General features: G+C 54.0%; 3 protein-coding genes across 3 annotated transcripts; 2 read left to right on the top strand and 1 right to left on the bottom strand.

Moving 5' to 3' along the window:
* Positions 1–3,882: 3,882 nt before the first annotated feature.
* On the bottom strand, positions 3,883–5,075 carry BZA05DRAFT_412864 (peptidyl-prolyl cis-trans isomerase). The gene is made up of 6 exons (XM_051485144.1): positions 4,758–5,075; positions 4,634–4,701; positions 4,434–4,494; positions 4,319–4,339; positions 4,206–4,247; positions 3,883–4,046 (listed from the first exon to the last, which is right to left on the bottom strand). The coding sequence occupies exons 1-6, from the start codon at positions 4,862–4,864 to the stop codon at positions 4,019–4,021; spliced, it is 327 nt and encodes a 108-aa protein (XP_051334890.1). The 5' UTR covers positions 4,865–5,075; the 3' UTR covers positions 3,883–4,018.
* A 6,007-nt stretch (positions 5,076–11,082) lies between these two features.
* Positions 11,083–12,660, top strand: BZA05DRAFT_412861 (RNA polymerase II-associated). The gene has a single exon (XM_051485143.1). It carries the CDS (start codon positions 11,141–11,143, stop codon positions 12,512–12,514), a length of 1,374 nt encoding a protein of 457 aa, XP_051334889.1. The 5' UTR covers positions 11,083–11,140; the 3' UTR covers positions 12,515–12,660.
* Positions 12,661–14,395: 1,735 nt separating this feature from the next.
* Positions 14,396–15,829, top strand: BZA05DRAFT_449413 (S-adenosyl-L-methionine-dependent methyltransferase; the record flags this gene model as incomplete). Its single annotated transcript, XM_051487357.1, has 8 exons — positions 14,396–14,428; positions 14,483–14,532; positions 14,592–14,714; positions 14,768–15,017; positions 15,086–15,175; positions 15,263–15,361; positions 15,482–15,699; positions 15,781–15,829. 8 exons carry the CDS (start codon positions 14,396–14,398, stop codon positions 15,827–15,829), a joined length of 912 nt encoding a protein of 303 aa, XP_051334888.1.
* Between the last annotated feature and the right edge of the window lie 363 nt (positions 15,830–16,192).

Below are 16,192 nucleotides of genomic sequence, written 5' to 3'. Positions count from 1 at the left end.
GCTACAGGCACAAGGAAGGCGGGTGATTTACATCCCCGAATGCCGCATGCTGGCGGAATCGTATTTCTTGTACATGCGCGCAGCGTTGCTCTTGGCATTTGCAGACAGTCCAGCGATCCAAATGCAGGTTATACGCACCCCACCATCCCAAGGACTCGCAGCAATCTTCGGCGCACTCGCGGATAGTGGTGTGGAGTTCGTGCTCATCATCGATCAAACGAACGCCCTCGACTTGCGCGAAACTGGCAGTCTCCGAAAGGCACAAAAGGATGCGGCATTAGCTAACCTCCATAAGATCTGTAGCGTCCATGCCAACATCTGGAGTTGCAGTGGCAGCATGGAAGATTACCGAAAAGAAAGATCACGTCAAACACATCAGAGCCGCATTATTTGCCTTGATGGATATACTGATGTACGTAGCCAATCCTTGTACACGATTCTCTGACGGCTGGATCTCCGATGCACACTTACACTCCGAACTACCTAGGTTGAGATGGTCGAGTGGTGGTCAACATTTGCGGATCGGTTGCCTATAAAGGTTAGCCAAAATTACAAACGGTCTATCGAAGCTATTACAGGGAGAAATCCAATCCTCCTTCGTGTATTCCTCCAAATGGATGGAATCAAAATCGAAAGCCCCGGCAATGGCGACAACTTAGACGTGGACCCTGAAACTGAGGATGAGAATAGGATGGCTGCTGTCTTCCGAAATTACTGGGAATCAGCAGAAGTACAGAACCTGACCACCAATGTGCGTGCGTTCGCGGAAGACTTCCAGTAAGCGTGTCACAATCGGCACGACCGATGGGAACGGTAGGTTCCTCACTATTGCTTTTAAATGTGTTTAATTAACATTCGCTTTAGGTACCTTACGACGTCCTACTGTTGTCTCAATAACGGCAGGCTCACGGATGCAAGCGAAGAATACATGGATCTACGATACTTCCACAGAAAAGGTGGGAGAGGATTTGCGACACCCATGCTTGCGCGTACAACCCTTGCCAATTTCCTTCGAATGGAATCAGGTGATTGCGGGAAAGGTTTCCTGTCACATCAATGGTTTGAAGGCTTGAAGTTGGCCCGTGGAAACCCCTTTATTTTGCGTTTCTTTGTGGAGCAAATGGTGTTCAGCGCCATATCTTCCAAAGGCTGCCAGCCTGCAGGAGAAGAGTTTTACGCAGCGATTCCTGTCACAACCTTCCAAAAACATCACTAAAAATACGCAACGGAGTGCCGCAGCTGTAAATACTACCGATTGAGTGGAACTACCCTTCTGCGGTCGGCGTGCTGCTATACCGCAACGCGAAGAGGCAGAAAGCGGTTGTTGTCGCTGTCCAATTTGCGATCCGCAAGTTCCACGAGAGCGCGGAGTTTAACTTTCTCTCACGTTGGCCTTTCTAGTCTACCCACCTGACAGGCTATGATGTTGACATCAAGTTCCTCTGGATCCTGGAGAACTTAGACGACAATCCTCGAGCAACATCGATCCCGAAGTACGTCCGGCGTAGCCAACAATCAGGTGAAATACTGGTCAACCCCGGCTATACTCGAGTGTGCACAACTGTGGCAGACATCCATCCGGAAATCGGGAAGAAACTCCGAGAAGCTCGGAAGGCGGCGTCTTCTTGAGGTAAGGCTACCCGCCAGATGCTTACGTTCGCGCTGCGGAGTGGTGGTCTAGAAAATCGCTGAAACCATTCGATTGCCCGAAGACTGGATGACCCCTAAAGAGAGTCGCAGCGTAGTGCTGGGATTGGTTGCAGTGGTTTGGGGATGGTAATATGTTGTCTTTTTACAACCCGTCGAGCAAGCACGCCGGGTTGACATTGAAATCCATGTTTGTACTGCGGGCACTCGTCAGTGCGGATCGGTTTCTCTTCGTTTTCTCACTTCGGTGACCTATCTAGCTAGACGCGAGTTGGGGTAGTGGTTGTCTTTTTGTCCTGCAACTTTCAATTCCTACTGTCAATGAGAGAAGAAAGTTGGTCAAATAAAGACGTGGAGTACTTCCGGTTGCAAATCACGCGGCTTTCGGAGAATTTGCTTGACACAACCACAATAGAGCCTCAGATCTGTGGTTCCTCCGCACACACCACCGAACGAATACTCTCATATGGAATACGTCATAGCGAACCGCCTCTCGCGCACACGATCGGATCCACGTGTTGTCTCAGAAGTCGGTTTTCATCCACCTGCGTTCGCCTGTCCGTCCCGGCTTCCTCCTTCAGTTCCCGCCGCGCTAGCAATGACTGATTACGCCGTTCATTCAGTAACACCAAAGGAAAGTAAGGCACAGGTAAGGGAACAGGCGAGGTGGAGGGAGGAGCGGGCACGCAAGTCTACATCAGTCATTATCAGCGTCTCTGGCCTGCCCGCGAGAGATACACTAGCCAATGGAAAAAGCAAAAGGAAGCGAACTAATTTCACACCTCCCGCGCCCGCTGCGCTTCTCCTCCTCGAATCCTACTCCTCGCCCCCGTAGTCTACCCCCGGCGTCTCGCTCGGCGGCGGGTCCTGCTACCGTTCTTCGCCCGGTAGCCTTCTACCAATCTCAGTCTCTCTGAGAAACGTGAGGATTGCTTCTGCCATCCGCTCATCGGCAAAGAGGTCCGCTACATACTCGCCAGCGGTCCCGCCCTCTGCGGCTGATCTTTTCCACCTCCCCCCACAGTTCCTTCTCCTATTCCTTCCAATTGCTGCAGCACTTGAACAAGTGCTCGCGTGTCTAGGCGGAGAGTTGATCGTAGCACCACCAGCAGTCCGCGTCCTCTCTCTTGCCAATTCAATGCATGTACTTTGCTGTTGGAGCATGGTTGGTCTTTAGCTGGTACATAGAATCTGGAGGCGAGCGCACTGGGGGCATCTGCAACCGCCTGGGTGATGCGATGGTTATCTATTTGGATGTCATGTATGCACAAGCTATTCCTTTGGCGCAATATCATTTAGGGATTTCTTTCTCACGTTCGGCGGTGTAATCGAAACTAATACTAGGAATTCCCTGTCATCACCGGACGTGGTATTGAAACGGGATTTGATAATCTACAAGTACTCGAGTGGCAAGCGAGGCGATAACGCCGTATGTCAATCGACTATGATAGAGCGGTGGGAGGAGTCCGGCGGTGGGGGGTGGGAAACAAAGAGGCAGGCGAGCGAGGTCCATGCAGCTGTGCGGTAAGTGTCTGTTCAGCAAGAAAACCCGAGTGTCCGTCGACGATCAGACGCCGGCCGTCGAAAGATGGCCCTGGATAGTAAAGCGCAAGGAGGAGGAATAAGACGGTCAGGGTGCAACGGCATGGAATAATTCGTTGGGGTAGTCACATTATCATTGCTATCGGACAGTTGCTTTGGCTAGGAAGATATGATGCTGTGTCGAAGGCTGCGGGTCGGAATCTTCAACAAGATGCAGGTAGGCCCGAAGACGTGGGGTGCGTAAGGGAGTCTGTCTGTCATCGGAGATATAACAGAGTAACCCAAGAGGTTGGGACGATCAAAGGGGGCGGGGTGTTGGTGAATGGGAAGGAGATCGGAGGTGATAAGATGGATAGCACGGGACGCAGCATCGTCCCCACGATAAGCTAGTGGTCTGCATAAGACTGACCGGCATCTTCCGAGTCGCCAGGAACTCCGCGAGACTCGAGGTGTAATCAGCCGCTCTGCAACTTCACCCTCCTCTCTATTAAGTATCGATTGCGGAATCTCGAGTTGACTAAATAAGTGTCGAGACGTGATCTGTGCGTTATCACTTTCTTGGTCCTCGGTTGCAGAAGTTTGGAGGCTGTATGATACGAGTGGCAGATACAAGATATGGTGGAGAGCCAATCGGTTTCGTCTCACAGCCGCCGGGGGTCTCAGAATCGAAAATCACGTTACTCGCAAGGTTTGAGTTGTATCAGTGACAGGAAATCAGACGAGGGCGTGAACAGAATCACATTGTGAATAGAAAAGATATCGGCGTAATCATTCAGCAACACAGTCTGCGAGCCCGTTTGACTGAGGGTTGACGTTCAACTACACTAAACTAGTTGATCTTGAGGAGTTCGACCTCGCTATTCACAAGGAAGTTAGCGGTGTGATAGCGGCGAATGATGTGGCCTCCCGCTGCTGCGAATCGCTCATGCGAATCGCTCATGCGAGTCATGCATCGCTCGCATTAAGTTTGCGGCAGCTCGAGAGAGGGGAAAAGGGACAGAGAATTGAGAACTTACAAGACGAGAGTCGCGTTCGGCGGGATCGTACCGGGAATTCCCCTGAACGAGCAAGGAATTGATTGTCAGCAAAGCGGGAGTGCAAACGGCACACCGTGGTTGTAGATTCTTACCTAGCTCCGTAGCCGGAGTCACTGCGGAAAAGTCAGTCAGATACACGGAGCCGTGGGGGACGAATGGTTGTTGTAATCGAGGAAATTCGGGGGTAGGAACGCGGGAACGACTTACGCAGTGATGGTAAGGACGGCCTTTTCACCCAGAGACATGGTGGGAACGCCCGCATCCCAACCTGTGTAGATAACAGAGGGTCGTCAGTAAATCTTAATTGAGACGACAGGCGGCAGAAACTCGGCATTGGGGTGTCGGCGGCAGAGATGTCGGCTCGTGGTGCGCGCGCAGTGGAGATGGGGACGGCAATGGCTTCGTACCTCCGATGACCTGGCCAACTCCGATGGCAGTCACGAATGGCTGGCCGCGGTCGCGGGAGGAGTCGAACCTTTCCATATCGATGTCAATAAGGCTGCAGAGCTGGGAGAATGGGCAGCTACATACTTCTTGCCGTCGACGAGGGTTCCGGTGTAGTGCATAGAGACTTTGTCGCCCTTCTTGGGGAAGTTGACTCCGTTGCCTGCGGACAGGATTTCCTTGGTGAAGCCCATGACTGCTTTGTGGTGATGAAGTTTCGGATGGAGTATGGTGTGGGTGTGGTGGGGTAGATGGGGCTGATGGAGGATTGAAGGGGGATTGAGGTTATATGAGATCGGTGGCCCGGCCTTACCTAAACCCCCTCATCCGATACCGCCTCGTGCCCAGTTGTACTCTAGGTTTCAGTATTCGGCGTCGCGGCTCATGCTCCCCCGCTTGGTCGTGGGCGGGGTCGTGCACTATATTTTCCTGCCCAACCGGAAGAGGATGCCTGACGTGATGATGTACAACTAGCGTGCCCACATACCTGGCTACCATGGGTAGAGTGGATACCGTCTGCAGAGATCCTTTCGATCGGCCAAAAGTTCTGTGCAACGATGCGCATGTAGGCAGGGGGGATTGGGGGAATGGACGTCGGAAAAGGAACGCTAGCGGTAGAGTAGCAGGCTGAAGGGAGGCTGGCTGGTGATGCGGTGGCACCGGCGAGGCTGCTTCGTAAACTACACACGCCACAGCACGCGCCACACTCATACACGCGCCATAGCACGCACCATAGCTCTCGCCACAGCTCTCGCCACAGCTCTCGCCACAGATCTCTGCAGTGGACGAGTCATCGATGCACCTCCCCTCGACCTAGCACCCATAGTCAGCCAGTCAATAGATGAAGGTAGACATTGAACGGACCGGTTGTGTCGATATGCGCTCATAGACTATCACCCGCCCACCTAGGCGATTACCGGGGATGTGTGCACTGGCGGTTTCTTCCTCGACCGCCCGGAGGGTACACCCCTTCTGTTTGTTAGTACGTTCGGTGTAGTCTGGATAGTCTGTATGCGAAATAAACTCCGATGCCTTCACCGATGCATCGGCGCCGGAAGAGCAGTTGCTACAAAGCGCAGACCCCTCCCTGTTCTTCCGGCAGCTTTCATTCTTCCTTACAACATTCCCCAAGTTCGTCACCACCTCCACACCACCTCTCCAGAACATACGCATCCACCAACAGACCCCGTCCTTTCCTCCGATCCCAGTCTCATTCCGTCCAACTCGACACTCTCGATCACCATGCAACTCCACCTCGTCCTCCTCCCAATCTTTGCCACCGCCTCCGCGACGATCAACATCGGCATCCAAGGCCGCTCCGACGACAACACACACAACCTGGCGTGGGACGCACCGACGGACGCGTGCGCGGCGGAATTCCTCTCGAAACAACCAGCCAGTCCGTCGGACATACATTCACGACCGGTGGGATCTCCGGCTTCACACTCGAGGGCTGTGGAGGGGCGCAGATGTGGTTGAATAGGAATGGAGGGTTCTATTCGTACTGCACCGCTAAGGGCATCGTCACGAAGGCCTGCACTAGCGGGCAGATTTATAGGCACTATGAGTGCTAGAGTAATTTTTTCTAGTGTGCGTGTCTATGTGTACTCTAGTTAGGGTGGCTGAGGATAGGGGGGGAGTAATTCATGAATCATGTGAATTGGCCTGCTATGTATGTTGAAGTCGAGTCGACGCATTCACTCTGAATTCCCACACAGCATCCTCTCTGCTCGTCAGGCGTTGCAATTGGATCACCCCACCGCACGGGTCGTTGTAGCTAGCAAACTTGGTGCTGAGTCGGTTGGTTGCCACTATAACGAACCTTGTCCGAAGCGGCGTCAAACTAGAGAGCGGCGCTTACTGATCCCGGAGGGAGATATGCTACCGAACATGGTAAATAGCTTGTTTCGGTGGCCGCCCGCCAGAGAACTGGTCCTCGGGCAGCGCGTCACAGTGCAGCACTCGGCTTCCGAGTGACATTTTATGCCTCAACGGTAGCGACACTTACAACGACTAGCAACAGCGATTCAGTTCCAAAGGTGATTCGGCTCTAGCACCTAGTTTGTCTTCTCTTTCTCATCACGCAACTTTTGCTTCCCAAATTCCCTCCTCCCTCTCTCCTCGTCTTCCTTCCACACTATCTGTCGGACTATCCCTCCACCGCCGCTCAACAAGTCGCAACCACACTTCTTTATTGCTGTCTGTCTTTCTATCGTTCTTTCTATCTGACGGGTTGAGTAGAGAGGGTCGTGCGGGGGCTGCGCCGTGAGGGGGGATGCGCCGGGAGGGTTTTGCGGGAGATTGAGCGGGGAGGGCTGGGCGGAGAGCAATAGGGAACCGGTATCGAGCTCGCCGCCGGCCAGCCGGGAGAGCCGAGTGGAAAAGGATACGTAATCTACCACGATCTGCTAAGGCTGAATGTAATGAAGATTGAACAAAAAAAATACTACAAACCGTTCAAAAAAACAAGCTATTAAGCGGTACAAATTCAAGATTTCATAGAAGCCTCCCACGACAGCAGTAACAGCAGAAAAAGAAAACACTAAAGAAATTCAGCAAGAAGAACTACCGCAGTTATTACTCCCTTGATGTTGTGCAAGCAATCCCCCCTAAAATGAATCGGCAGTCTGACAGAGCTTTTCAAGCGATTCAGTGAGCTTCTCGGGTACCCACCGCTTGGCTACTGATGTTCGGCGAGCCCACTCTCTCAGTTCGTATCCGGCCTCCTTCATCTCTTTCACGCCGTTCTCCCTGGTGCTTTGAATCCACCTCATCGCTTGCCAAACCGCATGTCCCACGTGTGCAACGAAGTTAGGAATGTCGCGGAACGACCAGTCCAGTATGATGTCGGCGTGCGTCTCGGTCATTGTGAGCATCCATTCAAAGACTTCGGCAATGTCAGTTGGATAAACCAGAAACTTGGCGAGATACTCGGTGTCGGTATACTCGGGAGACTCGGAATCATCCTGCCGTCCAATGATGGCGCATGCCGCGTCGGGAGTGGCGCCTGGGAGAGGGACGTGGGGTACATCCAGAACGATGGAGTAGATCGGAACAGACGCAGTCTGGATTGCGAGCTCGCGTGTGGTCGTCTCGGGCCACATGTACCTGAATCCGCGGTCGAATTTTCTCGGCGTTGAAAACGGTGCGCAATCCAGGCCTGTTTCCTCCACCAGCCAGCCCAACAGTACTGCCGCAGCTCGGTCGTCTGGCCAATGGCCAAACATCAAGTGTTGTTGTGCGGAAAGACCCGAAGGACCGACTCCGTGGCTGAAGCGACAGCCGCCATCCTTGAGCATGACCAATGGATTTTCTATTTCATCTTCCATTCCATATTCCAGATCGCATGCCTCCAATTCCAGAAACGAGCGCAGAACATAGTGAACAAGACAATCTTTCAAAGGTTGGGGGATTCGCTGTAGTGCCGCGTGAAAGTTGATGCAATTAGACTCGTTGCGGTGTCTTGAAACCATAATCCTCCTGGCAAGGGCCGCAACGCTCTTTTCTTCGACCCAGAGACCAGCATCCAGCAGAGTATTGAAGACAGCGGGCCACATGAGAAGCTGAGAGCACAAATTGGCATCTTGGTACGCTTCAATACCGCTAGGGACTGAGAGGAGAGCCTGAAATAGCTGTACATCGGTATTTCCCGACCTCACGGCCAGGTAAAGCGGCGATGGATTCTCGTACCGAGCTTCTTCCGGCAGCAGCCCGGCCACGGCACGGATTATCTCTATTATTCCTCCTATTTCTCGCCGACGACCAGGGTGAAAGGTAGCAAGCACCGCGCAATGAAGCACGCTAAGACTACAGTCGCAATCCAGAATATGGAGCAACCGTTTTGGATTATTCTCTAGGAACCAAGCCATCAAGATAGCGAACGTATCATATTGTCCGTAGACCGCCGCCCAGTGTAGAGGTCCAACAGCCCGTATTTCGCGCGCGGATGGCGGAAGGTGATGTACCGGTCGCGTGGGCTTATCCGGGGGATGCACGGGCTGGATAAATCCGAAGGTCGGTGAGTCAGCCAACGCATCCCTACTGTCGAGCTGATCAAGCAGAAGCTGAAGTACATCAGCATTCCCTAGAGCTCACGTTAGCTTCCACGCTTCATTGGGACGCGTAAGGGGAACATGACCACTCACCAACAGCCGCAGCCATATCGATTGGATTCGACCATGTCTCCGGTGCATCGCGCGGATATATCCGTGCAAGTTGCAGTGTTGAGCACCCAACGCTACACACTGTATGCAACCAAGCCACATTATTATTCTTCCAAGGTGGGTTGTCCCTAACTATGGGCACGGTGCCATCCAATTGCCAGTCTGGATAGTGCTGAGTTATCAACTCGTTCGTCGGGCAGGCGTCAAGGAGTACACCGAAGGTGGATAGCGAGAACTCCGGCAGCGAGAGTGTCTCCATGAGCATCCTTCCGCAATTTCCCCCTGTGCTAGCCTTGCACACGTACATGCCGAGGTTCATGTCGGATTCTGATATTTTTAGGATCGTCGGGCTAGACAGGAATACCGTCATCGCGCGTGCGGACTCGGGAGTAAGGTACTCGATGATCATGCTATGGATTTCTGGGGGGAGCTTGAGGAGGCCGAACGAGGGGGCTGGAAGACGGGGGACGAGAGTCGGAGAGGGGACGTGTTGTCGAGAAACGTGCGTATGACGGATACGTTCATCAGTAGCAGGAGAGTAAATTTTGGCTTGAGTTCTAAATCTCAGTGGACGGCGAGGATGGACGCTGTCCTCCCCGGCATGCCAACATGATCTGAAGTCACAATACTGGGAACGAAGCATTGTGCCGCTCGAGATGGTCGTTCCTGCTGCCAGTATGTATGCTCGTTCTTGCTGTTGGTATGTTTGCTCGCGTTGCTGGTCTGCTTCCGTATGATGTGTAAGTTCATTGGGAGCCAGTTGTATGTGGGGAAGCCTACGTCTCAGGTGAACGGACCAGGAGGCGCTGCAAACCTACGTACTGCTGACAATTGTGCGCCGCGGCTGATCGTCGTGTAGAATACGTGAAACTGACGCGATACACTATGCCAAGAAAACTTTAAAGGTTCGACTCCCAATCTTGCGGGATCGGTTCCTGTAAGCTTTGGTGGCAAGCCCAACTTTAGAGGGAGCGTTCATGACAGAAACACATCCTCATTATCTCACTCACTTCACTTTTCGTGCACGGTCCATAGTCGTGACAATTCCTGTGGGCCCACAGGGGTCGTTGATTTCTACCCGATGCGGCAACCACCTCAGCCTCAGCCGCACATATTAAAATAATATTTTTTTGGCGTTGTGGAAAAGGGATGAGTGAATGCTCATGGCACGCGCGAGTCGCGACTCCCACTGTGGCGTATTTGCACTAATCTACCGCCGTTCCCCGCCGCCGAAAGAAGGCCGGATAGGCGGGGGAGTGGTGGGCATTGCTGTGTGCAGCTGCGTTGATTAGCCGCCCTGCAGAGTTCACGTAGCAGCATTTCACACGCATGCATTCGAGAAAACACCCGCCAGCAAACGGGAATCCACTGCGCCCACGTCACTCACTTCTATGCGGCCCGTCGCTGCCGAGTTGCTGCTTCTTCCTCTCCTTCTCCAGGCCACCCAGCTCGCAGCCGCCAGCTATTTAACCTCCTCCGTCGGGGTGTCTGCATGATGGGTTGCGTTTATCCGTCTATTTGGTCGTATGATAGAACATACAACTGCCGCGGCTAATGCAAAGCGTGCATTGCTGCGTCTGCCGCCACAAACGGTCTGCGGGAAGATTCATCGGATGATGCGTTGGGCAACTCCCAATGGTGCCGATCTCGGGCAGATTACATAGCAGAGCGGACCGCCGTTTCCAACGGTACCATGCAACCCAGTTGGGTCTGCAAGTCTCGTAGAGAACCGATGTATCTCTGCACCACCAACGATTAGGAGTCAGGACGGGTATGTACCGGCCAGGACGGTTGATTTCTCCATCCCTGCCCACGATCTCAGGTGGAACACTCGCTGTCAAAAATCTCTAGAGCATGTGGTATCTACTATAATGATGGGCGATCACTCCTAAACAGCCATCTAAGCGGCTGACAGTCCCATTTTCTACTCCGCTTTCCCGCTTTCCCGCTTTCCCGCTTTCCCGCTTTCCCGCTGTCCTGACTGGCTGCATTGTTTCCGAGGGCAGTTGGGGTGTCGTCCTCTATCAGACTTCAATGACTCCCCCGATAATGAGAGTAAACGAATTCGACTGTAACAATAGAGAATAGAATAGAAGTGCCTGCTTTACCGTTGGAAAATTTAGACGCGTGGCCGTTTTGCGGCTACCCAGGTCCATCACTCGATATGCGTTAATCTGGACTAGCGTGTCTGCGCACGGGACCGCACAGCTCGATCGCTCTGTCGCGTCGGGAAACTTCAAGCTCATTCACTCTCACCAGTCTTCCACCACCCTAACTCCACGACGACCACCAACCACCCTATTCAAAATGTCGTCCTCCTCTTCGCAACGCCCAGCGGCGTCACGAACTTACCCTCAAGACTATATTGCGCGCATCCGTTACAACAATGCCCTCCCCATCCCGATTGGCCCCCCGAAGCTTCTCGACGTGCCCAACTCCGCCTTCTCGCAGTACACCGATACGTCGTTCGTCTCGCAACTCGCCCGTTCGGAGCCCCTCAACATCGAGGTGGACTCGGAGCTCGGCATGCCGTTAGACCTGGTGCACATCCCGCGCGTCTTCGAGGGCGACGACTCGGTATTACGTCCCATGGATCCTATCCCGCCTGTCGATCCGCGCGACCGCGCGCTTCTCCGGCCCGCGGCGTCCCTCGGAAAGCCCACCAACCGCACTGCGACCGGGGGTAGCAGTGTCTCCTTTCTACGTCGTACCGAGTACATCTCGGCCGAGCAATCACGGTCATCGTTCAAATCGACGACGTCGAGCCAGCTTGTCGCGATCCCGTCGAAATCGCGCCGCACGACGCAGCGACCGGAGGACACCGATCCCGTGCGCATCTTGGCTGCGGTGATGAAGGGATTCGACGTCGCGAACCCCAATCCGGATGTTCCGGATGCGGCGCGACAGTACGCTTCCGGCGACAAGGCGGCCATGAACGCGGAGCGCAACTGGAAGGAGCTGAAGCATCCCAACAAGCCCGGCGTCAAGGCGCTCGAGACTTTCCCGCTGCTGCCTCATCTCGAGGGGATGAGCGATACCGGCGGCTACATGGTGTTCAAGTTCCAGACCGCGCCGACGGACGCCGAGCGCGACGGTCGCAGGGACGTCAGGATCGACATGAGTCTATTCCAGCCGGTCGAGACGCACCACGACGACGAAACCCCGCCCGAGGAGCGCAGGGAGTGCTTCGACTTCTACATTCCCGACACCACCACCACCGCCGGCGCCGTGAAGCGCAAGTTCTCGTACGAGGAAGACCTGGACGACGACGAATTCCGCTACACGTACGTGCGCCGCTACGAAGCGAAGGATACCCGCGGCGGGCACACCCAGTTCGACATGCAGCCCGAGGAGGTCGCCATGTGTCTGCGGGCCGGCGACGAGGACAGGCCCCGCGGCGCCTACTTCTACCCCATCCTTGGACGATACACCATCCGTCCCAAGAGAAAGGCAAAGTTCCAATTCGATCTGAGCCAGCGGCGAGAAGATGAGGGGGAGGAGGAGCTGGCCGCCGAGGCACTCAAACTGAAGATTAGGGACCTGATCCCATCGGAGAAGAGGAGGAGAGAGGAGTATGTTGCCCGCTATGAGGGAGTGGAGCTACCGCCCGCTGGGCAGCAGACCCACCACGACGAGCAAGATAACGACGAGGATGAGGATGCGCCTGGAGAGGAGGAGTAGTTGCATGGCTTTAGCAGTGATGGTTTGTTACGGATGGCTGGGACGAGCAATATTAGGTTCTATTCGGATGCGATGCGCGATGTTCACGCCGTCGACTGAATGACGGACTAATAATTAATGTGGAGATGACCCATTTGTGACATTCCCAATATGCCTACGCGTCGGAAACGAAACCTTAAACGCAAGGCTTGAGGTTCTCGCTCTTGGGAACTCTGCGGCCCGATACCGCCACGATTATTTGATGGCCTCCAGGCTCCACCGCGCCACAAGCGACAATCGAACTGGTCAGCGAAACCCTTGTCATCCACCGGCTAAACCATTGAGGTAGGAATTGACGTGGAACACTGGTACATACGTGGGCATCGGTAGGTATCGACTGCAGGCCCACAACGATTGACCTGGCAGACCAGATTGACCTAGGAGACTAGATTGACCGACTCCTACCTAGTTTCTATGGCCGAATCCATCCATCCCTTCCCTACAGCTTGAAAGGAACTCTTTCATGTGATACGGTAGGTACTCGTGAATACAGGATATGCATAGGATTATGGCTATCGTTTGCAAATAGCCTGGATGTATGTCGATATGTACCGTGTACATATGTAGGCACATACGCGTGATGAACAGCCCCTGGTGCGCAGCATGTGGACGTGCATCTCCATACACAACCCACACCGTATACCGGCGGACGTTCGTCTCTTTGCGATTGCCACATGCACTTGCGCTTGCTTTTCTGGGGGGCACCCGATGATCCCGTCGGAATGTCTCCGAAAAGCCCGGGAGCGGGGCCGCACGGCCATGGGATATGTAGGACTCTCGACCTCCAAACCGCCTACCCCGCTTTTAGATGGCTTTGGGTTGACAAGCACCGGAAACATATAGAGTAATTGCCCGGCTCCAGGGATTGATCATTGCACGCAAATCCTGCCCGCCAGAGAGGTGCCGTGCCGTTTCGACCAGTGGTGTTTCTGCGCCCTTGGAGGCGAGGAACAATGCTCAGATTCTATTCATCATCGAAGTCGATAGTTATTGGGGAGTGAACCGTGAACATTGGATGGAATAAATCGCTGGGATGAACATCCCGTACGTACACCAGCCCTCACCCCATACCTATGTACTATGCTCCGAGCACGGGAATACTTTGGTCTCTCATACAGTTATTTCGATTCTCGAGGAGTAGAATCGCAGGGTACCTTGTCAATGTCCTGAGAGTGACTGCAGATCTTCACCCGGAGCCTGCAGATGTGTAGAGTACGTACCACGCTCACTGCATCGATACCTTCGATTCTTGGCTTGCGCAAGACCGTGTTTGCTTCCACTCCAGCTGTTGCGGTAGGAGCAGATATTACTGTGGATGTCTGTTGATTGCCGTCGACTGCTAGAGGACGTTTCGAGCTGGGGTCTGCTCGATGCACCGCCGGCTAGGCCCGCCTTTAAGCGCGCGTTCAGTGGATATCAACGGCGCAATGGAAGAAACGGTGCAAATGGAAGAATCTCCGCGACCTTTTCTTCATGGTCCCGCACGCCGACTGAACACATACTCCAGCTGACTGCAGAGGTCCACCCTAGGTATTTATGTAAACAACCCCACCACAAACAGACGACATATGAACTGCAAGCGAGTATTCCGCGCATCATGCAAGCGACTCGCGCCAATGGTGTGTCCCTGAGTCAAGCAAGGAAGCGGACAATTGCGAGGCAGCTAAATCCTTTCCGCACGCTGGTGTCCGCTGATGCCCATAAGTACCGTGCTGCCGCCGAAGATTGTTCGGTTTTGCTCCGGCTATCTGAATATCGCTCGGAAGACGCCTAGATTCCTCCCACTCGAAATTTCGACGAACACCCGTACCCGTAGTACACGCGCAAGAAAAAAAACAAAACATGGCAACAGCAGAATTCATCGAGCAGCCGGCTGTAGGTCTCCATTGCGGACTTGACTATACTTTCTCACCAGGCTGACAACCGCAGTTGGAAGTTGACGATGCCGATTTTTCTTCGTCGGAATATTCCTCCACCCTGTACGCCCACATGCCAACCACTGTTCGTGTGTACATGCAACGACTGACATCTGCCGTAGGGAGAGTTCAACGCACAGCATAACCTCCTCGATCGTCTACTACGTCTATGAGAACGGCCGGCGATACCACCGTTTCCAAGAGGGCAAGTACATGTTGCCGAACGATGAGCGGGAGCAAGATCGGTCAGTCCTCTCACGGCAATCGGAGGGAAGTGAAGCTAAACGCCCTGTCAAAGCCTCGATTTGTACCATCACCTACAGCTTCTGTCACTCAAAGGATCACTCTACGTTGCGCCGATCGGCGAGAAGCCACAGCACATACTCGACTGCGGTACCGGAACCGGTATCTGGGCGTTGGATATGGGCGAGTTATTCCCGTCGGCGGAGGTCGTCGGCGTGGACCTGAGTCCGATCCAACCCGACTGGGTTGTACCCAACGTGCGCTTCGAAGTCGACGACCTCGAACTAGACTGGACCTTCCGCAAGGTATGCACACGATCACCGCAGCTTTTTGCGCCTCCGACCTGCGGCAACCCCCACTAAGGCGCGCGCAGGACTACTTCGACTTGATCCACTCTCGAAACATCGCCCAGAGCGTTCGTGACTGGCCTAAATACCTGGAGCAGATATTCCTGTTCGTCCTCGTCCACTCACTCTGCAAGCACTCGGCTGACTGACTGCGCGCGCCATCTAGCCACACCAAGCCTGGCGGATACATAGAGCTGGCATAGGCCGAGACAGCGGTGCACTCGGATGACGGCACGTTGGCCTGCACTTCGATCGAAACCTACTTTGCATGCTTCATCAAGTCGCTCTCGGGGGCGAATCTGGTGCTTCCGTCGGGTGAACTCCTGAAGGACAGATCGCCGCCGCTGGGTTCGTCGATATAAAAGTAAGCCAGCCCATTGCCCAGCCTCTGCCGCTTCGAACATCCACCAACACGGACCCAGATCCACCAGTTCAAGCAGCCCTGGGGCGGCTGGCCCAAGAACCCGGATATGAAGCGGGCGGGGTACATCGCCGCGCTGACCAGTGCCACCGGGCTGCAGTCGTACGCCATGGCACCGCTGACGCGGTACCTAGGCATGAGCTCTGACGAGGTCGTCAAGCTGTGCAACAGTGCGCAGACCGAGATCGAGACTAAGAAGGTGCACTCATATCAGATCATGTAAATTTTCCCCTCTCCCCCCCTCTCCCCGCCTACAGACCAGATCGACTTCGCGCGGTGCTGACACCTGTGACAATACAGGTGGCATGTTGTCGGCCGGAAACCGGAGACGAAAACGGAGAAGGAATAGGGCGCAATCGGGAGGGGAGAGGGGGACGTGTTGCGTCATGTACATATTACGGTGTGGTTGCGCGTATCTCCTGTCGCCGTGGGGCGAAGAGATAATCGAATTCAGAGAACCTCTCAGCATGTTGCCCGTCATTGTGTGAATACCCCGACACGTATCGATGTAGTGATAGTAGGAACCGCATTGGAATAGTATATTCCGCACACAGTAGCAGTATCAGCATATCCAACACCACAAATGATTCCCCACTAGTTATCCCACGAGAAAGCCGATTTGACCTGCCTAATTAAGTGCCTAGCGAATAGGTTTCCAACGACATCAATCAAAACATGATAGAATGGTAGAGTTAAGATTTGTGATATCTTT

This window comes from Tricharina praecox, assembly GCF_024521635.1.
Source record: "Tricharina praecox strain CBS 144465 chromosome Unknown BZA05scaffold_45, whole genome shotgun sequence".
Classification (NCBI taxonomy): domain Eukaryota; kingdom Fungi; phylum Ascomycota; class Pezizomycetes; order Pezizales; family Pyronemataceae; genus Tricharina; species Tricharina praecox.
Note: the sequence above shows the minus strand (reverse complement) of the source record. Positions and strands in the feature narration are given on the sequence as shown.